The following is a 23,255-nucleotide window of genomic DNA, read 5'->3' as shown; positions in this document are numbered from 1 at the left end:
GGTCCTCTTTGAAAATAGGAAGGACAGCAACAACCACTAGGAAGTTTTCTTAAGTAAGTTCTTGGAATGGGAGCAATGAGAGCTCTGAAGAAATCCATGAACACAATATAAAACCTCCAAGCCCCAGGATAACCCCAATCCTGCCTCAAACTTGGGCTGTGGTCATGAATACATGACCTCATAGTTCAGAGCTGGAAGGGACCTTAGAGACCATCTCATCCAACCCCCTCATTTTAAAACAGAGGAAACTGAATCCCAGGCAGTTACCTAAAAACCTAAGGATGCAACTTCCCCTTACAGTTGACAGATATCTGAGTACAATGAAATTTGGTTGACTGCTTTAGAGAAAAAAAGAGAAGGCTGGAGATAGCACTTACCCACTCAATGGTCTCATTTTTCGAATTTCAAAGAACTGCGTCCCTGTGTGATTATATCTGTGTGGAGTAAGTAAAGGGAAAATGATGATAAACCCCCAAAGTTCCAATATCCCAAAGAAGGAAGCACATCTCTCATTTCAGCAAGGATGGCTATTCATTCTACCATTACAAAAGAATGAGGTAACTGGTAGAGAGGGGCAATGTCTTGCAGGGTTGTCCAATGGCTTCCAGTAACCCCAGTCCTGTCCTGGAGATCTAAAATGACTATAAAGTCATGATAGGATTTAGTGCTGCAGATTTAGGACAGTTCCCAGTGAACTACACCTGGGTTGCTCTGAGCTATTGTTGCCACTGGCTTGGCACTTATTCCTAAATCTGAAAAAAAGCCCTTTGAGGGCACCACTTTCCCCCCTTTCTTTGTATCCCTAGCTCAGCACCTCATAGAAAAATAGGGGGTTAGTAAATGATTGCTAACTGCCTGGTTACCCTGTAAAGGTAGGTTGTGAAAGACTGACAGAAATGGGCCATTTTATTCTGAAGAGTGCAAATATACATGGTTATGGAATCACTGAGTTTGAACCCTGTTTTCTCTCTGAATCTATGTGTATGAATTAATTTGTGTTTTTCCTCTCTGCCTCAAATCCAAGAAGAACATATGCACCCACTGAGAAAATGTCAACTATAACTACCTTGCCTTAGTCAGATGATATCTAACACACTTTATTCAATCCTGGGTGTCATATTTAGAAATGGTCTTATTGAGCTTGAGAGAATCTAGAGGATCATGCCATTACAAGAACTATTTAAAAAATGAGGGAAATTTAGCATGAAGAGAGAGGACTTAGAGAAATAACCACTGCCATCAAGAATTTGAAGGACTATTGTGGGGAAGAGAGATTCACCCCATTTTTGCCTGACCCTAAAAGGTAAAAGTTTTCTTAAAAGAAATGAGTGGAAGTTTGTAGGGGAGTAAATCTAGATAAGGTATGGAAAAACTTCTTCACAATTATAACTATTGGAAAGTGGAATGAAAAGTAGTGGTGTTCCCCCTTACTCAAGGTCTTCAACCAAAGGTTGGATGCTGTGGACAAAGACAAATGCATGTTGTAGAGGCTCCTGGTGTTCTAACTATTGAGAGGCAGTGTGGCCAGGCAGAAAAAAACCCTAGCTTGGACATCACAGGACTTGAGTTCAAATTCCAGATATTACTACCTGGACAAATCTCAGTTTCTTCCTGTAAAATGTAAAATAAGAGAGCAGGGCCAGATGACTCTAAATTGATGATCTAATCCTATGAGATGGCTTTAGAAGTCCTTATCAATTCTTTTATTCTATTTTTTTGCCTAGACATAGCTTATAAAAATTAATGTTTGTCTATAACAGTAGCACAAGGGGCTGCAGAGAGTCCTGGAAATCCTTAACAGTAGGAATCTCTCCTGAAGACAATGAGGGAGTTATTTGCATCCTTTAGTTGATGCTTATTTGTGATTGTAAGTCATTCAACTATCATTTATTAAATACCTATTTTATGACAAATACTGAACTAAGCACTGTACCCCTATTAGCATATACTGTGAAAAATTGAGTTCTATCTTTTTATCAAATTATCAGGGTATCCTTAGTCATTTGAGCCTATACTTAAATAATTGAGATTTCCTCAAAACTAAGAAAATTAAATTCTAAACAAACAGTATATCTGCAAATCATTTCACTTCCCTATGTAATATAAGGTTTCATCTATAAGGGCTAAAGGTTCCTTCCATCTCTAAATAGGTGATTTTATTCTAGAGGAAAGAAAAATTCTACATATACTGGCTGTATGACTCTGGGCAAGTCATTTAACTTCAGTTCCTCAATTCTCTATACCTCTGTTTCAGAATAAGTGTTAGTTTTACATTAGTGGTAGGAATGTCCTTGAAGAGATCCATATAAAGACAAAACCACAGATATGGGCTCAAATACAAAAACAAAAATTACAGGTGAACTGAACTTCAAGGTAATTAGACTTAGAAAGCAGTTGAGTGAAGGGAAGGACATTAGGATTACGAAAGAAGTCTTCACTTAAAAGTTTATTGGATAGTAGACTTTGCAAGTCAATTAAAATAAATTTTTAGTTTGCAAAAATCTAGTCCACAAATCTCTTTTCAGGAAGTATAATTAGGAGCAGTTAAGTGGCACAGTGGTGTACCAACCCTGGAGTCAAGAAGACCTGAGTTCAAATTCATCCCCAGATATGTAATAATTCCCTAGCTGTGTGACCTTGGACAAGTCACTTAACCACATTGCCTTGCCAAAAAAAAAGGAAGTGTAAATAAAGCACTCCAATCTATGTGGCTTTTCTTCTTTTGGTGACAAGGTAGCCTCTCACACTATTTAGCAGAAGAGTGTCTCAATATCCACTTGAGCTCAAAGGGATTCAAAATCTTTCACCCCCTGAATAAAATCTGGGGAGCCTTCCCTCCAACTAAAGGTCAGAGAAAAGTTCTATTTAAGAATATCAAATGTGACTCTCTCTGCTTTCCAAGAATGACACTGCATGAACATCTATGATTGCTAAGTGCTTTTTGGTCCTTAAAACAATCCTGTGATCTAGATAATTTAAATAGCATTATTCCTTTCCCCTTCAGCTCTAGGGACTCCAGACCAGTATGATCATTGCTATGGGGAGGTCCCAGCATGGAGACTCCCTCCATCCATTTAGCAGAGTAGACAATTGTCTGTAACTTAAGAGCTTTAGAGATTTGCAGGTAAAGTAACTTGCCCAGGTGTACAGGAGCAGGACCTGAACCTAGACCTTCCTGACTCTAAGGTTAACTCTCTACTACCCATGTGCCTCTCATAAGATTTTTATGAATGTCATATGTACATCGATTTATAGTTATACCTAATAGAGCTTGTTGCCTGCCGCTTCAGAATCCTTGCTCGTGCACTTCAGCTTCTAGTAATGAAAAGCTCACTGATTAATGAGGCAACTTGTTCCCTTTTGGGACATTTTTAATTTTCAGGAATACTCTGATAATGAGGCAACATTTGCCTCTCACTAGCTCCCACCCATTAATCCTATTTCTCTTTTTTTCCATATACAAGTTTTCCAAATATTTCAAGACAAATATTTAGTGTTTTCATATTCCTCAAAGCATGCTGAGTTCCTTCAATTAATCTTCCTATGTCCTATTTCAGATCCTCTCATTATCATCTCCTTTCTCTGGACACATTACAGTTTGCCCATGTGTCTCTAAAAATGTGGCATCACGTTGACAGGCTATTCTATATATAATCCAACAAGTGCAGAATTCAGTGGGTACTCTGATTTTATCACGGCAGACCCACAATGACATTAATTTTTCTGTCTACTATAGCATCTAGACTTGAAATGTTATTTAAAAATACATTTTTCTCATATAAATTGCTAATAATGTAGGTCTCCCTAATTCCTTAATTGTGTAGTTGATTTTCTTGAACCTAAGTGCAGGGAGTTGTAGGACCTGTGGGACCTGGGCAAGTCATTTAACCTTGTTTGCCTCAGTTTCCTCATATGTAAAACGAGCAGGAGGAGGAAATGGCAAAACTCCAGTATCTTTGCCCAGAAGACCCCAAATACGGTCATGAAAAGTAGGATATGACTGAATAATGACAAGCAGGAATATGTTGGTGACTGCAAGATCTGGTTGATCCTTTCAAACTAGGAAGGAGACAGGTGGCTTAGTGAATAAAGCACTAGAACTGAAATCAGGGAGACTTGGATTCAAATCCAGCCTTAGGTACTACTAGCTGTTAACCTTGGACAAGTCATTTAACTACTTACTGCACTGGAGAAGGAAGGAAATGTCAAATACACCAGTAGTTTTGCCAAGGAAACCCCATTGGTCTGGACTATAGGAATAAACAGCAACAACAGTATCAAAGTAGAAAAACTTTGAATATATATATATACACCTGGTGACAGTCTGTATGGATGATATCCAAGGTCAGTTAAATTTGGAAATACTTATAGTCAGAAGTTTGGCCACCAGGCAATGGTTATTTTTTGGCCACAGTAGCAAACAAAACAGCCTATTAAGGCATTAGTACAGAGAGTTTCCACATGGATAATAATAATAGCTAGCATTTGTATACACTTTAAAGTTTAAAGCACTTAATAATGTCTCATTTGATTTTCACAACAGCCCTGAGAGGTAGGTGCTATTATTATCCTCTTTTACAGATAAAGAAATTGAGGCAGACAGAGCTGAACTCACATAATAAGCATTTGAAGCTGCATTTGAACTTGGGTCTTCCTGACCTCAGGTTCAGTACTCTAACTATTGTGCCACCTAATTCTTTTCAAGTCCTGAACTTAGAAATCTTACCTAAATAAATATGGCTCACTGTTACAGTTCATTGAGATCTTTTTGATTCCTGATTCTGTCATCTGGTACATTTGCCATTAGTCCAAACATTTTGTTCTCTCCAAACCTTGACAAGCATGTTATCTATGCCACTATCCAAGTCACTAATAAAATGTTGAAAAGGACAGTGCTGAAGCTAGGCATTCTACTAGAGACCTCCCCTGGGTGGAAACCCATCCTTGAACCACCATGCTTTGCATATGGCTGCTTATGCAGTTCTCAGTTACCCTTGATCTTATCTGAGCATACCTCTCCAAGAGACAGCCTACTTGTCAACTTCCTAATGTAGGAGTCTGAAGAACAAAAGTGGCTGAATTTTAAATCTGACACTAAACATTTACCATTCTGGACTAATTTTTCCCCAATCCAAAAGATCCTCAAACTATGGAACACTATCTCTCTTCATTCAAAGTTGGCCATACTCTAGAGCAGAGACCAGTCAGGTAAACCCCCTCTGCAATTCTAAAGTCCAAGGATGGAGCTAAATAATAAATGCTAGGGGCTACTGAGAGACCTAGAACAAAAACAAGTTGAGAAAAGGGGAGATGAAAGAAGGAAATCAGAAAGAACAGAAGAGGGAGAGAGAAGAGAGGGACCTATGGTGGGGAAAGTAGAGAGTCACTAACAATTGCCTCTGGAGTGCCAAAGTGATCTTCCCCCTAATAACCTAGCTCTGATCCAAATGAATAAATATTTCATTTCAATTATATTCTCCTGAAGTTTCAGTGAATCCATTTAGAGAACTCATGAAGTTATCTTTGATGACTCTACCAATTTTCATAAAGCCTTTTTTAAAAAAGATTAGACAGCCTTTCACCCACTTCCCTTGTCCCCCATGGTTCCCAATCCATGGTCAGAAGGATACTGTAGAGTCTTCATGTAATTCTGGATGGTGTGAAGCCATTCCGGGATTGACATGGATATCCTGTAGTTTGGAACTGGGGGCACTGAAGGCTGCAGAGAAAGAAAGAGAGATATAAAGGGAAAGATAGAAACAAACTGTACCAAAGGGCAACTCTGGGGTCCAATTCTCAAGCAAGAGACAGGAACAGGTAGTTTCTGAGAGATGAGAGAAGACCATTGCTTGTATTCTCTGTTTTATCAAATAAGAACTTTGGAATGGGGACTAAAGTGAGTAGTAGAGGGATGTGGCATGGAATCAAAGATGGAAAACTTGTAATGATGCATGCTGGGAAACCAGTTGAGAGGATGTCAATTAAATCCACTGATGGATGATGGATTGAGTCCTGTTCCTCTGGCGGGGGGGAACTTTTTGCAGATCTGTCAATAAGGACAGAAGGAGAAGGCAAGGCCACATATCCCAGAACACCTATAATCCCAGACTCAGAGACAGGAGTACTTGAGTTCTATGTAGTATCAAACTATGTACAAATCTACAGAGGGATGTCCCAAGGAAAGATGACCCAGGACTAGGCTTACTGCTGATCCCCATCCAAAAGGAGGCAAGAATGAAAGCTCCCCATATACTCCCTCAAGCTGTACTTCCTCCAAGAAGCCCACCTATTTTAACTGATCAATAAGCATTTATTGAGGACCTGCTCTACAACTCACACCAGTGAGTCCTCAGGATTCTTATATTTGTAGCCCTCAATATTCCAACTATTTGATCTTAGCTCTAGCTCTTCCAACCCTAAATTTTTATAGAGAAACTGAGGCCCAGAGATGTTGAATGACTTGCCTAAGATGACTTAAATAGGACTTAAATCCAGGTCATCTGACTGCAGAGCTAGCCTTCCTTCCACTGTACCATTGTCTTGTTCTTGTTCTCTAACTACTTGATGTGTATTCATATCCTCTCCTCAATAAGACTGTGAGCCTCTTGAGGGCATGGATCACATCTTACATTTCTGTTTCTATCTCCCAGAGCATCTAGAGATGAGACAGGACTGGGTCATCCATTAGCAATTTGAGGTTGCTGGGAATTGTCTTCCTCCCCTAATGTCTTCATCTTTTTGTTCTCTCATTCCAAGAGAAGTTAGAAAGGATCACTCCTGTCTCAAGGCAGAAAAATCCCTCTGGCTTCCTTTTCTACCTCATCACTATGTCTTGTCTGCCTATCCTCGGATCCCCATTTCTTTACCAGCCAATATTCATGAAGTGTCTACCATATATATAATCTCTGTCCTTGGAAACATAGGGAATAGGTGCAGGAGAAGACAGAGAAGAGAGAATATAAGATCTTCAGGAAATCTGAAATATAATCAAGGTACAGGACACACACACATACACCCATGTTCCGCTCCAATAAGCAGTCCAACATTCAGCAGAGCCTATATATGTACAAAACATCACCCAGAAAGATGAGGTCACTAACCTCTAGGATAAGGAATGTTAAATAGAAAGGGGCTCAAAATCTTTTTCTGTATGCTTTTGAGCCATCTCCATCACTCTCCTGGTTAGTTTTGGATGCCTTATCTGGAAAACTTAAAGCATTCAATAAAAATTCAAATGAAAGCTAACTGTGGTGCTATTTGGGCACAAGGGAGCTGAAAGGCTCCTCTGTGAGTAAATGACACAGAGCAGAGAGAGAGGGGAATAGAGAGAGAGAAAGAGAAAGAGAGAAAGAGAGGGAGGAGGGAAGAAAAATGGATAAGATAGAAAGGAAAAAAAAACTCAGTAAAAATAAGACACATTAAGAGCCTTCCCTCAGAAAGAAGACACAATGGGAATAATGCCTTTCTTTAGGGATTAGAGGTTCTCAGTCCATAAAAATAGGAATGGAGATAAAGACAGGACCTTCTTTGCAACATATATTCCTAAAGAGTTGCCTAGACCATTAAGGGGTTCAGTGAATTGACTAGGGTGACAAAACCACGATGTATCAAAACTTGAACCCAGATCTTCCTAGTTTTCTAGCTGCTCTGTCAGGTTGCCTCTCTTAGAAGGTGAAAAATAAAAAAAAATTCCCATTTTTTAGTGGGACTGAGGGATGATATATAGGACAATGCCTGAAGCAACTACTAAGAAAGCTGCCCTCAGATCAGCTTTAAAATACAAATGCAATGGGGAAAGATCATCACTGGGTATGAAGGGGTATGAAGGAGATAAAAACTTTGTTGCTGAAGAGATTACTAACAGAGAGGAGGTAAGGTGAAGCTAGGCCACTTGGGTGAGGGATCTGCTAATTTCCTATTTTAACTAAATATTTTTTGCTAACTGGGTGTATTGAAATGCTCTGAATTTGAGTTCCAGTTCTCCCATTTATTACAATTAAACTTTATCACAATTAATCCTTCCAAACCTCACTTTACTTTTTTGGTAAAATAAAGAGGTAGTCTTGATATTCTCTAAAGTTCCTTCCAACTGCTTTGTGAACTCGGTTATTTCTGCATTGGTGGAGTTCCGGTATTGACTGAGTTCTTTCAATTTTAGTGCTCTGAGATCAAGCTCTTATGGCCTCTCGCTAGTTCTCATTCTAAGAATTACGCTCCCACTAAAGTGACTCATAGGTATCACCTGTCACCACTGCCTTAACAGTCAGTGGGTAAAACCAAGATACCAGACCATAGAGCCATGAAGTCAGTTCCTTTGCACTCAAGTCTTTCAACTGGAGGGGTAAAAGAACACAAAACCCCCACCTCCTAAGCTTTCTTTGTCCTTTCCAATTTATCCAAGTGATTCTTCTGCTATCTGACCTTTAAGTAAAATGTGAAAGAAAGTGAATTCTAGGGTTTAAGCCACAGTGAGTTTCCTCCAGGACATACTTCATTCTTTATTCTCATAAGAGAAACAAGTGGTACAGTAGAAGTAGTCTACTTTCTGACTTGAAACAGATGTGTGACTTAGGCAATCAAATTCAACAAGCATTTAATGAGCAACTACTGTATTCCAAGTACTCTAGTAGCAGCTTGACTTAGTGATTAAATCTCTTAAGTGACTGGACAATTCACTTAATCTCTAGGATAGCAATACTTCCATTGCCTACTCCATAGGGGACTTGTGAAGAAAATATATTTTAATAGAAATACATTTTCCTATTTCAGTTAATCAATAGGGCTTACTATGGGCCAGACACAGTACTAACTGCTGAGATATTTTTTGAAAAGGCAAAAACACAGTTCTTGCCCTCGAGAAACACTCCATTCTTACATAGAGACAACATATAAACAACTGTTAACATACAAGATACACAGAGTGTATATGGAAGATAGTTTCCAATAGAAGCTTACTAACTGTGGGGAAAAGATCAGCAAAGATGCTTGTGAGCCTTAAAGGAAGCCAGGAGTCTGAGGGGAAAGGGAAGGGCATGAGAGACCTTGGAATAGCTAGTGCAAAGAAATGACTTTGGGAGATGGAGAACCTTAGAATTGTAAGGAATATCGTGCAACTGAATCAAAAAGTACATGGAGGAGAGTAAATTGTGAGAAGACTAGAAAGTAGGAAGGCCTGGGTTGTGAAAGTCTTTAAATGCAAACAAAGGACTTAATGTTTGAGGTAATTGCAAACACTGGAGTTTAGAGAATAGCGATGTGACATATACCTTAAGAGAATCAGTTTGGCAGCTGAGTGGATTGGAGTGGAGATAGATGGGATGGGGGATGGACTGAAGTGGAGATGTTTTTGAGTAGAGATGGTTTGAAGTGGGAATGGATTGAACTGGGGAAGAAATGGAGTGGAGGGAAACTTGTGATAGAGAGACCAACCAGCAGGCTATGACACTAGTCCAGTCATGAGCTGCACAAGAGTGGCAAGTGTGGGTACAGAGAAGATGTACATATGAGAAGCCGGAAGGCAGAAACAAGGCTTGGCAATAGACTATGAAGACTGAATGTGAGTAGAGTTGAAGACAACTAATGTTGTTATGAAGACAACTAATGTTGTTATGAAGACAACTATGTTATAGACATAACTAATGTTATGAATGGTGACTGAGAAGATGGTGATGCTCTCAACAGTAAGAGGGAAGAATGGAAGAGGTTGGAGGGGAAGATGAAATAAGGAACATTTATGAAGGAATTTTAAGATCCTTGCAAGCAGAGCCCAGCTGAAATTGGATAACATGAAATCATAGTATAACCACTCAGGATGATTGTGAGACTTCTTCATTTCATGGCTAAAGGGTCAGGAAAAGTAGGAGATTGTGAAAAGCATCATTAGGAATAAATTAATCCAAAGTCCAACTTTGGCAGAAATAGAGAATGGCAGAGATGAACAAGTTTCACTTGGCACCAATTGGTAAGCTCAAACCCTGATTTCAGTGATGAACAACCCAGGTTGACCCTTTCCAAAGCCTAACCAGAACCCAGCAAGAACTAAGGATGAAATTAAGAAAAATGAAAGGAACAGGCCTTCTTAAGGACAGGGCTAGAATTCTGAGGTTCCAGTGGGATTGCAAAATTCCAGAATTGGAAGGGACTTCAAAGGTTCCATAAATGCACAAAAATTCTCTCTTTCTAAAACATGCAACAGGTGGTGATGCAATTCTTATTCAAAGTTAAGCCCTCCAATGAGGGGGGAAAAAACCCCTTCTGCCCCTGTCAATCTATGCCATTTTCAGATGATTCCATTTGTTAGAAAGTTTCTCTACCATATTAAGCTTAAATTCATTGCTTTACATTTTCAACCATTACTCCTAATTCTGCTTTCTGGAATCAAAAAGAAAAAGTTAATTCCATTTTCCATGGGACAATCTTTCACCTACTTGAAGATGGTTATTAATTTTCTATTGAATCTTTTCTTTTAGCATCCCTAGTTCCTTTTATTGATCCCCTAGTCAATTCTTACACAGCACTAGAATGAGTCTTGGGGCAGAGATGCCATGGATGAGAGTACCTCTAATTGGTTTCCTGCTTCTATAATCTGTTTGGTCTCAAGAATTCACTGACACCAGTGAAGATAATGGACAAGACCAGGGACTAGTTTATCTGCCTCATACTGTCTCCTACTCCATACCCAACCACCATTCCAGGAATTAAAAGAAAACAAAACCATATATACACAAACTTTAAGCTCATCACTTTTGTAGACACCCACTCCCACCCATACATACACACACCTACCCACCCCACACAAGATTAGAATAAGTCTTACAGTAGAGCAGATCTGACCAAGAGCAAGTTTCTCAAATAGTTTTACCCCCAATAATCAATGAGGTCTCAGGATTTCATTGATTCCTACATTAACTATCCCACCACTTTCTACTTCTTTCTCAGGGAAAACAATAAAATCAATATTACCTTTGCCACTATGGGGAGGATGACAATCTACTAGTTGTGTGACCCTGAGCAAGTTGTTCATCCTCTCTCAGCCTCAGTTCTTTCATCTGTTAAATGGGGATAATAATAGCCTTTACCATACAAGATTGTTGGGAGGACAAAAGTACTTTATAAACCTTTAAGAGGTATATAAATGTAACCATTGTTATCATTACTCCTCTATGGTTCTAATCAAAATATTTATGATTCAATCTCAAAATGCAGAGGTTTCATCCTTCCTCATACTCATTTATTTATGTTAGCCCCATTCTTCCAATGTGCCTATCCCACTCTTTCTTCCTATTCTAGGTACCATAACTCTGGGAAAGTTATTTAACCCTTCTCTGTCTCAATTTCCTCATCCATAAAATGGGAATAATAATGACAGAGTAGTTGTGAGGATTGGTGGATAGTTAGTCCTGGAGTCAGGAAGACTTTAGTTTAAATTTGACCTCAGACACATACTAGCTGTGTGACCCTGGGCAAGTCAACTAACCCACTTGTCTTAGTTTCCTCATTTATATAATAGAATTAATAACAGCTTGACTCAAAGGGTTGTTTTAAAGCTCAAATGAGATAATTTTAAAGTATTTAGTGCATTTCCTAACATGTAGTAAGCACTATATAAATTTTACCTATCATTATTTCTCTTGTAATGATATTTATATATTATTTAGCAAATCATAAAGTACTATATCAATGTTAACTATTGTCATTCCAATCTTCTCTGAAACCCCCTCTTTCTATTGTTGACAGTGATGTTCTCTCCCTGGAAATTGCATTGTATATATTTTGCATTTCCCTTTCTTCCACCAAGAATGGAAGTGCTTTAAGGAGAGGGATTATTTTATTTTTTTGTAGTACATAGTAGATAAATTCTTGTGTAATTGGATGGCATAAACTATGGAGAATACAGCTTTAGGAAGGAAAGAGAGTAAAAGAAGTGCTTTGGGCCATCATATTCTATTCTGCTGGATAGACTAAGGCTTCTTGTCGAGGTATCCATTTCAAAAAGTTCTTACATGGCAGAGCCTTTGGTTAGGGTGGTGGAGGGACATGACAGAAGAGTTGAATGATCTCATCTTGCTACAATTTACACTGACATCTGGAACAACAGGCTGGAGTTCAGATGCAGGACTAACTTCTCAATTAGCTTTGGAAGATTCCCAGGGTGAGGGGCAGGACTATTTTGGGAATTGCTGTCTCACCCTTATTGGGAGACGATAACTAATTATGTCCCTTTGCTTCACTGAGAGAAAGCCCCCCACAGGGAGACTCCCTCTTTGACTCTCCCTCACAAAGAGAAGGATTTCACAAGCAAACAACTTCTTGAAAGCTTCTTTTCTTGACATTCTGATAAGAGCTCTTCATGACCAGAAGATATAATATATAATGTTCTCTCTCTCTCTCTCTCTCTCTCTCTCTCTCTCTCTCTCTCTCTCTCCATCTCCCCCTACCTCTGTCTGTCTCTCTCTGTCTATGTCTCTCTCTGTCTCTCTGTCTCTCTCTGTCTCTCTGTCTCTCTCTGTCTCTCTCTGTCTCTCCCCCTTTCTCTCTATAGCTGTACATTGGGGATGAGAAGGAAATAGAAGAGAAGCTAGTGGAGGTAAGAAGAGGAAAAACGTCTCTGTTTCAATGATCAGAAAAGATAGGAAATTGAACCATTAGCCCATAAGAAGTCTTTTATTCAATGAGGGGGGGAAGGAGAAATCAGAGATAGTAACTTGCTCTCATGTCCTATCCCGACCCTGTGACCATTCTGGACACATTACTGAGGAGCCCGGCTGGTGTACCGCCTTATTTCTAGACAGTAGAAAGACTCTAGCAATGAAGTCATCATCAGCTTAGGAGCCTGGTGACTGGGTTAAAAACAACAACAACAACAATATTTATATAGCGCTTTAAGTTTTGCAAAGTTGCGTAGGTCCCTTATCTCATTTAAGCTTTGACATATCACTGCGTATCACAAATAACTGTGCCATCATTCTAGAGTGTGAGGGTGACACTTTAAGGAGATATTTAAAAAGAAGGGAGAGTGATTCCTATGGCCAGTAACTCCAAAACTGGCCACAAGTCTTTGATTTGTGGAAGAACTGACTTAATGAGCTCTGAAATGAGTAGCTAACCCAAGGGAACCTTCAGGAAAGAGTGCAGCTGTATCTGATCAGTAATCCAGGAAATCTTGCTCTTTTTAAATGTTCCAGGTGACTGAAAAATTTCGGTGTAATTATTTTTGTGTTCCTAATCATAATAATAACAGCTCACATTTATATGGCCCCTACTGTGTGTCAAACACTTTACAATTATTAACTCATTGAATCCTCTCAACAACAATTATTATCAGCCCTATTTTACAGTTAAGGAAAAAGGCAAACAGAGACTAAGTGACTTGCCCAAGGTCACATAGGTAGTAAATATGAGAAGTTGAATTGTCACTCAGATGTTTCCTGACGCTGGGCCCATTCTATACACTTTGCCACCTAGCTGCCTAAACATTTTGTGTGTAATGATCATACTTGGAACCGCCAAGGATATCTATAATGATGTCATAATTCAGGTACAGCTTGAACTGCAATATAAATGAATGAAAAAGCATTTTTTAAGTACCGACTTTGTGGCAGGTGCTATGCTAGATGCTGAGGCTGCAAACATAAAAGGAAGTAGTCCTTGCCCTAAGGGAATTTATATTTTTACAAGGGTAGATATCACATAAGCGAATTTTTGGCTAAGTAAGGGAATTTGGGTTTGGGGAATCACAGGAAAGGTTAATAGAACCATAAATGGTGATTCTCCAAAACTTTACAGAAGTAATGGTAACATCAATTTGATTATTCTTCCTAGAGCAGAAATGAAAAAAATGGGGGGAGGGTAAGAAGTTGTAGGTGGCAAGAAGGTACAGATGGATGAAATGATGGATGGTTGGATGATGAATGGAGTTGATGGATGGATGGAATGTGACTGACAATGACTGGATGAAGTGAATTTGCACTCATCATTTTTTATGGAAATGTTAGGGTATTCTGTCTTACAGCATATTTGAGAGACATTATTTATTCCTCAGGTAATGAAGGGGAAAATATAGAAAAAGATGTTAGAGCTCTTTATGAGATATAAGTTATATTAATCTAAGTTTTTATTATTATCATCATTCTTTAAACTCAGATTTGGAGAGAGGAAGAAGCTCTGTTAGAAACTGAGCGCAGATCTTCAAAGATCAAAAGGACATTTCCTTGCAACCCGTGAGGAGCTCAAAGTATTCTTGTCCTAAAAGATGTTTGAGGGCTCAACTTAATTGGCCCTAATAATAGCCATTTCCCAATCACACCCTCTTCCTCTGTGACTGAACAGTTCTTCACTGCAGATGATCTTCCCAGATTGCAGCAGTCAAATGCAAATTGAAAATTGGTATCCAGGTTGCCTGGTTCCTTTTGCCTTATATGGCCCCCTACAATTCCAGAAGTAGGGACAAACAACTAGAAGCGAGGGCCACTTAATCTGTACATGAGTCCTGTGGACTTACTTTTAAAATGTATTATCTGTTTCACTGTATTTTTATTTATTTTGTTAAATATTTCCCAATTACATTTTAATCTTCTTCAGGCTATACTTGAGAGTTTTGTGGTCCACATGTGGCCCTCTGACTGCATGAGGTACCTCTGCCTGACGTCATACAGTCTATCTGTCTTAGGTACTTCCTAGAGATTCCTTAACATCCCACATCTCAAGATTGGGAATTGGGGGTATGGTCAGGGAGACCTGGAGAACAGAGCACAGACAAACATATGGGAACAAATTCCAACTCCCTTCAGTCCAGGCAAACACAAATCAAACTGTTGGGAGAATACAAGGAAAAATTATCTCAAGGCCAAGTGGTGTGTGAGCATCGTGGCCAAATGATGGCAGATGCTTTTTTTTTTTTTTTGGAGGAGAGATGCTTGGAAATTGGAATTCTTTTTAAAAAAAAGTAAAGAAAGCAAAGTCTTTGACTGTCCCCATCCTGAGAAAGAAAACAAGGGATGAGGAAGAAGAATCATTTCTGGGAGCCTGGGAGGGCAGCTGGAGAATGTCCATTGTGACCACATGCTCAGACTAGACTGGCTTCAACAGTCAGGAATCTGAGCCTCTGACAAAGATAATCTGGTAGCAACTGGAGCTGGTGCCACCACAGCTGCTGGTAGAAATGGGGTCAAGCTGAACAAGCAACTGAGTAATAGGGAGAGGTTGAAGGAATGAAGGGCTTTAAAGAGAATGGTGGAGAGGGACAAAGGAATGGGCTGACTACCACAAATTGACTGCAAAGCTCTCTCCACACCCCTACCCAGACAGGCAGAGCTAATCCCTCAAAAATAGAAATAATCCTTCATTTGCTCTTAGATTCCATTAATGGAAACATAATATCCTGAAGGAGGGCAATGGTGGTCCTAAAAGTCCTCCTTTAGATAGATCTCTTCTGGAGGATTTTGTTTAGTTCTAGAGGTCATATTTTCATAAGGTCATTAACACACTGAAGAGCATTCAGGAGGAGGTAACAAAGGTGGTGATGGAGTTGGAAATGAAGCCATGTATGAGGATTGGTTAATGGAACTAGGGATAGTCAGATAGTAGAAGATACTTAAGGTGTTGGAGTCTGGGGGACTGGGAGTGGGGAATGAGAGAAGATTTCAAGTATTTAAAGGGAGACAAGAGTCAGAAGGATTAGTTTTATTCTGCTCAACTCCAGAAAATAAAACTAGTAGTGTCTAAAAGTTTCAGATTTTTGCTCAAAATAAGGAAAAACCTCCTGAAATTAGAGAATTGTCCCTCTCTTTGAAGTAGTGAGTTTCTTATTCCTAGAAATCTCCAAGTGGAAAAAGGATAACATTTTGTAGTTTACTTAGTTGGGAGTTGGAATAGATTAACTCTCTAGCCCCTCCAACAATGAGATTGGAGAGAATTTTGATTCTGTCATCCATTCAACAAATGATGTGCTAAATTTTGAAGATGGGAAGATATTTAAGACATAGATAGATATTACCCTCAAGGAGCTTACAATCTAAAAGGAATAACTCCATGCGCACTAATAACCATGATACAAGGGAGAGTAAAATAAGAGCAAAAACAACATGCTTTCAGAAATTTGAAGAAAGTGAGATCACTTTCACTTAGGGGAGTAGGAAGGTCATGGAGAATATGGGATCTAAGTGATTTTTAAAAAAGGAAAAGACTAACAGATTTGGATGTCAATCCAGACAAAGTAACTGGATGAATATATGAATAAATGAATGAAAAAATATATTTTCAGTACTTAACATTTGTTAAGTATGGTGTTAAGAGCTGGGGATACAAATAGTTCCCGCTTTCAAAGAACTTTCATTCTAATTGGGAGAGACAGTACAAAAAGGAGGGTTAATCTGAGGAGCAGCTAGCTTGTTGGTTCTAAGGGTTTAATTGCAAGGCAGATGACTAAATCCAAGCCTCCCCGGGGCACCAAAAAGACAACTGGCAATATCTGGGAGACTAAAGGGTGTAGTGGCAAAGCAGCTGTTAAGGGCAAATTGCTTGCTATCCATACAGAAAGAATGGTGATTAGAACTGATGATTCCCAGCTCATCAAATCATTGAGGAGCCAAGTCCAGGCAGCAGAGGGGTTGATGTGGAGGGGGGTCTGGTTTACCATCTTTGGAAAGAAGTGTGGGTTCAGAAGTTGGAATAGAGTCAGGACTCTGGCAAAGGATGTGATATAGGGATCAACATCTGGTCAGCAGAGGAGAAGGGGAAATAATCATTAAAACGAGAGTCACAGTGTTTTCTACAGTGGATGCTCTTGCTAGATCCTCAGGATGGCACATGGATCTGGCAGTACAGAAAGGCTGGCGACAAAGGAAAGGGAGGGCATCAGATAATCGCATAGGCAAAGACACAGAGACCAAAGAGAATAGGACAAAAACTTGGAATAAAGAGTAGTCCAGTTTAACTATATTGTAGAATATGTCAAGTAGGGGTAGGAAGAGCTAAGACTGTAGAGGTAAATTGGAATCACATCATGGAGGACCTTGAATATCATTCAACATCAGGAATTTATATTTAATCTAGACGGCAACAGGGAACCATTGCAATAATTGAATAAAAGAGTGACTTTTCAATTATGTGAAGGATGGATACAAGAAAAATAGTTAGAAGCAAGTGTAAGTGAAAGAGACAAGGAATTGAAAAGTGGTGATTACAATGGAAAATTAGAGGAGGGAAGAAATATAAAAATTATTGTGTTAGTGGAATTTTAGTAGATATAGAAACAGGTTGAATGAATGAGATGAGAGGAAGGAATAAAAAATAACTCCACAGTTACTAGTGTGAATGACTGGAATGATCTTTATTTAAAGATAAAAATGTTAAGGGAAAGAGCAGATTTCAGGGAAGTGATTTCAGTTTAGGACCTGCTGACTTTGAGGTGCCTCTGGATCAGTTGGGTTGAAAATATCAAACAAGAGAACTGCATCATGACACAGTAGATAGAAGGTTACCTTTAAAGTCAGAAAGCCCAGGGTTCAAATTCAGCTTCTTACATATTGGGCTTCATCTTACAGGAAGGACTGTAGTTAAACATTGTGATTCCCAGCTCATCTAATTAGTGTGAGTTGCCAAGTCCAGGCAGCAAGGGGAGTGAGGTTGAGGAGCTTGGCTTACCAGTTTTGGAGAGAGAATTGCAGGTCAGAAGGTTGGAATAGAGTCAGGATCCTGGCAGAGGGTGAGATGTAGGGGTCAATGTCCAGGGTGGGAAATTGGGGGGAGGCCAAAATATTATTGACAAGAGAGTCAGAAAATGCTTTCTACAGTGGCTGCTCTTGTTAGATCCTCAGGATGGCATGTGGACTTGGAAGTACAGAAAGACTGGGGAAATCATTATTAAACCTTTCAATGTCCAAGGCCACTTTCTAAGACTAGGGAAGAAACCAACCTGAATTGGTAGAAGTAGTTCCCTCACCACAGATTTCTCTATACCAGTAAAATTACAAATCTAGTCCCTATCCCTGTATAAGGGTAACCAATGAAGCCATGGGAATGGTTATAAGCACCGAGTGAGAAAATAAAAGAAAAGCGGGTCAGGGACAGGACCTTGGAGATATTCACAGGTTGGGGTAGAAGGAAGGCAAGATGTTACCAAGGTGGGCAGAGAAGGGTCAGTCAAAGAGCTAGCAAGAGAACTATGTCTGGGCACTCAATGTCACAGAAACCCCAGGAAGAAGGGACATTAAGAAGGAGCAGATGGCTCAGCATCACATGCCATGACAAGGTCAAAAAGGAGAATGGAGAAAAGATCTCAGATCTTATCCAAATATGAAATTGTATGACTCCTGCCAGTTAAATTTTAAGTAAGAATTCAAGGTGAAGTTTTAGGCTTGGAGCTACTTCTCCAAGTTTGAGAGAGACTCAGGCTAGTGTGTATGGAGCCTGAAAGAAACAGGTCAGTGTCTGGCTGATTCATGAGGATATACCCAGTAAGGAACAACCATACTCCAGATTTCAGCCAAGTCTTGTCCTCCCTGTCCTATACTTGTCAGAATACTGCCAAGAGTCAGGCAGATAGATGTATTTTCCAGTGCCCCCAAATGGTCTTTAATAGACAAAGAGTGTTGTTTTTTTTTTCTGAGCCAACAGTATTATTGATTAAACTGCTAGGGTTGGGAGTGGAAAGGAGGAAGCTAATTTGATCTTAAGTTGCATTAATCGAAATATAGTATTCAGGTCATGAGATGTAATAGCCCCACTAGTCAGACCATGTCTTGAATATTGCCTTCAGTTTAGGGACTCTATTTTCAGAAGAAAAAGTCAATCCTTCAGCGACTCATTATGTGACCATGAGACCTTTGAAGCCTATGCAAGACAAAGGGCAAACTGGCAGCTCTTACCAAGCTAGAAAGACTGCAAGGATGGGTCCACAAAACTCTCTTTAAAGGATTAGCCTCACTAAGTTTAGAGAGGCCAGAAGGCTAAATATGAGGTTATGAATTATTTGGGTCACAGCAAGTCAGGAAATCATCTACCTAGGCATTGGGAGGCTGAGACTTTTGATGAGTGGAGTAAATACACATACACACACACACACACACACACACACACCCCAAATTAATCATAGCTAAGTGAAGCAGTGGATAGAATGCCAGGCTTGGAGTCAGGAAGATTCATTTTCCTGAGTTCAAGTTTGGTTTCAGATCTTGAATCATCTTAGGCAAGTTACTTAACCCTGTTTGCCTCAATTTCCTCATCAAACCACTGTAGTATCTTTACCCAAAAACCTCAGTGGGTCATAAAGAGTCAGGCATGTCTGAACAACAAGAAGTAATGAAAAATGGATTGCATCCAGGCTAAGGTATCTGGAAACCCCATCATGCAAAACATCAGAAATAGAATTGGGAGACTGGAACTGGGGATATTTAAAAGGAGATTGGGGAATAAAATAGAATATTTAAGAGTTGTAAAGAACTTTAGAAATCCTCTAGTCCAACCTTTACATTATACAGATGAGGCCAAAAGAGCTTTAGCAACTTGCCCAAGGTTATTGAGTTAAAAATAGCTGACATTTCCATAGCTCTTTACATACATTATCTCCTTTGATCCTCAAAATAACTCCAGGAAGATAAGAGTAGTGCAAATAATATCCTCATTTTTAGATTAGAAGAAACTGAGAACTGGATAAACTAAGAAACGTAAAGAGAATCTTAAGAGCCAATAATTGGCAAAGCTGGTTGAAGGCAGACCTGGCTTTAAACCCCAGAAGATTTCTGTTGTATATCAGGTCAAACTCAAACTCAAATGAAGACTAGTAAAGCCTATATGAGATCCTTATGAGTGGTATATTGACTTAGAAAATCATTTATGTTTATAGGGAAGAAGGGAAACGAAGGGAAGGAGAGAGGGAGGAGAGGGGGGGAGGAAGGAAAGAAGGAAGGAAGGATGAATAGAAAGAAGGAAGGATGGAAGGAAGGAATCAAGAAAAGAATCAAAGAAGGAAAGAGGGAAGTGAGAGGATACTGTGCAAAGTCACCATCTGATAACTGGACCCAGATGGCTCTGGAGGAGAAAGTGAGGCTAGTGACTTTGCACAGTACACCCTCGCTTATTCAGTTTCTTGTCTTGGCATCACTTTCCTGTTGTCATGGTGTTCTTCAGGAATGAAGGACAGTCAACATATCATAGTCCCTTCAGTAGAATGTAAGCTCCTTGAGGGCAGCAGATATGTCCATTTTTATCTCTGCCTCTAATGGAATATCAGTCTTTTTTTTAGAATTAAAGTTCTCAGTTATACAAAAGGCAATAGAGAGAAATATGGTAGGCATGAACCAAAGAAAGACGTTGCACAAGAATAAAGTAAAAATGCCAATAGAGAGGTTATCATCAGAAAGGGAAAGTTGAATGGGTCAGGTGGAGAGATTGAAAGTCAAACACTGTGAAAATGGATGGTTTCTATTCAATTTAAAATATCTAGATTCTAGAAGAAACATGTAGAATGGACTTCCCAGTAGAGAATTTATGGGAGGACATATAGGAGATTTTTTTGGAATTACAAAGCATAGATAGGTTGCAATCTCAATTGTTGGATGGAACTGTTATTGATTCATATTGATAAGATCATAAATCCACCAAAATATTAAATATCATAGGATCATAGATTTAAAGCTAGAAAATACCTTAGTGATGATTTAGTACAGTCCTATCATCTTACAGGTGAGGAAACTGAGGACAAGGAGAGGTTAAGTGATTTGTGCAAGGTTAACTAGCTATTAAGTAGCAGAGCTGGTATCTGAACCCAGGTCTTCAACACATTAATGGACACTCAAGTTCAATCAAATTGATCACCAGAGTTATAAAACATCATCATTAACTACTGAAGAATGGAACAAAAACAGGACTGTCTTGGAGTCAGGAAGCAGGAAGCTCCCTGTCATTTGAAGGGTCAGTGATACTATTAGAATGAATCCTAGGATCAAATTCTAGGCTTATTCTGGTGGTTCCATTCTTCTTTCAGAATTCAATATGGAAGACTGAGGGCACAGCAAACAAACTCCATCAATCCTTCAACTTTATTCGGGCTCCATAATAGTTAAACTATATCCTCTCAAGGAGGTGGGGACAGTCTGATGCACCCACAGACCTGTCACAGTGCAGTCATTGGCTCCCTTTCACCCAAGCTTGCACCAACACTATTCTCTTCCAAGTGGTTTAATATTACTAGGGCATCTTTAGGCCACTAAAGGTCCCTGGCCTCTGACATATCCATTCAGGCACCTCTCCTTTAATACTTAGATCATTTGTATTTCCCTAGCTGCTCCCTCCTCCTCCTCTCCTCACACCTTCCCCCTCCAGCTCCGAGGAAGCAGGGAGCATTTTTCCTTTTTTTTTTTTTCCTGTTTCCCTAGTGTTTAGCTTTAGTGCCTGAAACTGAGTAAGTGCTTAATAAACGTTTGTTGGTTGATTGATTTTTAGGCTTTTTAGCAGGCATTTTGCCTGTTCCCCTCTATCCAGTACACTATATTTTAATTGAAAAATCCTTTTATCTGCTGCCCAAACGCCAATTATCAGCCCCCAACTCCACCCCAGATTCCCTAGAGGAGCTAGAAGATGAGGACTGCTCTTTTCTAATTTCGAGGGTGAACGCCACTGTCATGCAAAATTGGCTCTAAGCAGAGAAATGATTCACGCTGGGGAAACCTGACTAAGGGACTACAAATTCATTCATCTGCTGCTACATCGCTTTTGCAAGAGGGAGGAAAGAAGGGCGAATAGCGGTAAGATTGTCTCCTCCTGGAGAGAGAGAGGGGGGCGCTCTGTGCGGTTGGCTTGGGCGAGATTGAGTGCTGTCCATAATGGCTCGTGGGTTCTCGCGGAGGAAATGGGGGGGGGGGAATGGAAAGGGGGCGGGAAGGTACATGCTGAGCCTTGCTCTAGCCTCAGGGATGTCCAGGCATGGTCTTTCCGAACTGAAATCCCTGGATCGAACCTTGTCCTTTCCCACATCTCCAGCTTCCATGACACCCCTCCCAGTGAGTAAAAGGGGGGGGGGGAGAAGGCAAACCATCTGGAAAGGTTCCAGGCTGATCCAATCAATGGGGGAGGGGCAAGGGGAGGGGAAGAAGGTATCGAGAGCAAGGTTACTTACTTTTGCCAGGAAGTCAGCGTTCCTGATGGACCCCACCATTTCTCCTCCCTTGGGGTGTACCTTTGCCACGTGCATCCACATCCGTTCCCAGGTGTGGCTGTCAATCGGGAAGCCACTTTTGTTGACATGGAACAGCACCCCTCCTTCTTTGTCTTCTTCCTCCGACCCCCCATGGTTGCTGAGGCACACGGATCGTGCGTGAGAGCTCCTGGACCGCGTTCCTTTGGCACCCTTGGGGTGGGGGCAGTGGTGAGCGCTGGATGTGGAGCCGGTCATGGTGGGGTGGGAGGCAGGTTGGGGGGGGAGTGTGGGGAGAAGGGAGAGAGTGAGCCCCTCGGCTTCTGTCTGCTCACCGGGATCAGCGCCCCATAAATGAGGAAGCTTTCTCCATCGCACTCTTGGCCACCTCAGGAAGCAGGCAAAGGAGAGGCTACTCTGAACAGAGGGATGGCAGCTGGACCTCTTCTTTTAGGGACCGTGCCTAAAATCAGCAGAGACAGAGGAGACATAGCGTCAAGTGGAGAAGCAGGCGAAGGGCAGATGGGTTGGGGCGGGGGGCGAGGGCCCCCTTGGACCCCCGCACTGGGTCCCAGCGTCCTGGCATATTCGATCGGGCCAAGGCGGGGAGGTGGAACACAACCTCCCCTGCAGGCATCCCCCAGAGGGTCCGCTCCACCACGGACGCAAGGCACCGCGCCCCCTTTCCCCGCCCCACACAGGCGGACGGACAGACAGACAGACAGACAGACCGGGACCGCGACGGAGGGAGAATGGGGGAAGGACCGGGCAGTCCAGTCCGCGTGCCCGCTTTGCGACGCCCCTGCGCGGCCGCCGCCCCCCAGGCCCCCTCCCCAGGCCCCGCGGGGGGAGGGGGTCCGGCCTTGGGGCCGCCCCGGCGGAGGGGGGCCGGAGCGCCCCGGCCTCTCGGAGCCCCTACCTCGGGCCAGTGGGGGTTCATGGCAGCCCAGCCTGTCCGGGCGGCTGGGGCTGCTGCTGCAGCTGCCGCTGCTGCGGTCCCCGCTTCAGTCCCTGGTCCATTATCGAGTGTTATTCTGTGACATAGAGCCGTGTCACCCGGCCGCCGCCGATGTTCCGGGGGTGCCCATTGGCCGGCGCAACAAAGAGGGGCGGATCCCCGGGG

At 41.1% G+C, this 23,255-nt stretch overlaps 1 protein-coding gene across 3 annotated transcripts in view; it reads right to left on the bottom strand.

The window, feature by feature from the left end:
• The window catches only part of VASH2 (vasohibin 2), a 44,755-nt gene extending 21,602 nt beyond the window's left edge, over positions 1–23,153 (bottom strand). For 2 of the 3 annotated variants that reach the window (XM_074222636.1, XM_074222637.1), the window contains exons 1-4: positions 23,052–23,153; positions 22,115–22,595; positions 5,631–5,719; positions 378–434 (exon numbers count right to left, since the gene is read on the bottom strand). In XM_074222636.1, coding sequence (XP_074078737.1) covers positions 378–434; positions 5,631–5,719; positions 22,115–22,390 — 422 coding nt within the window. In that variant the 5' untranslated portion in view covers positions 22,391–22,595; positions 23,052–23,153. The remainder of the gene's footprint in view (positions 1–377; positions 435–5,630; positions 5,720–22,114; positions 22,596–23,051) is intronic. The other variant, XM_074222638.1, reaches the window with a different exon arrangement.
• Between the last annotated feature and the right edge of the window lie 102 nt (positions 23,154–23,255).

Source organism: Macrotis lagotis, chromosome 2 (assembly GCF_037893015.1).
Source record: "Macrotis lagotis isolate mMagLag1 chromosome 2, bilby.v1.9.chrom.fasta, whole genome shotgun sequence".
NCBI lineage: Eukaryota > Metazoa > Chordata > Mammalia > Peramelemorphia > Peramelidae > Macrotis > Macrotis lagotis.
This window is presented reverse-complemented; position numbering and strand designations above follow the sequence as displayed.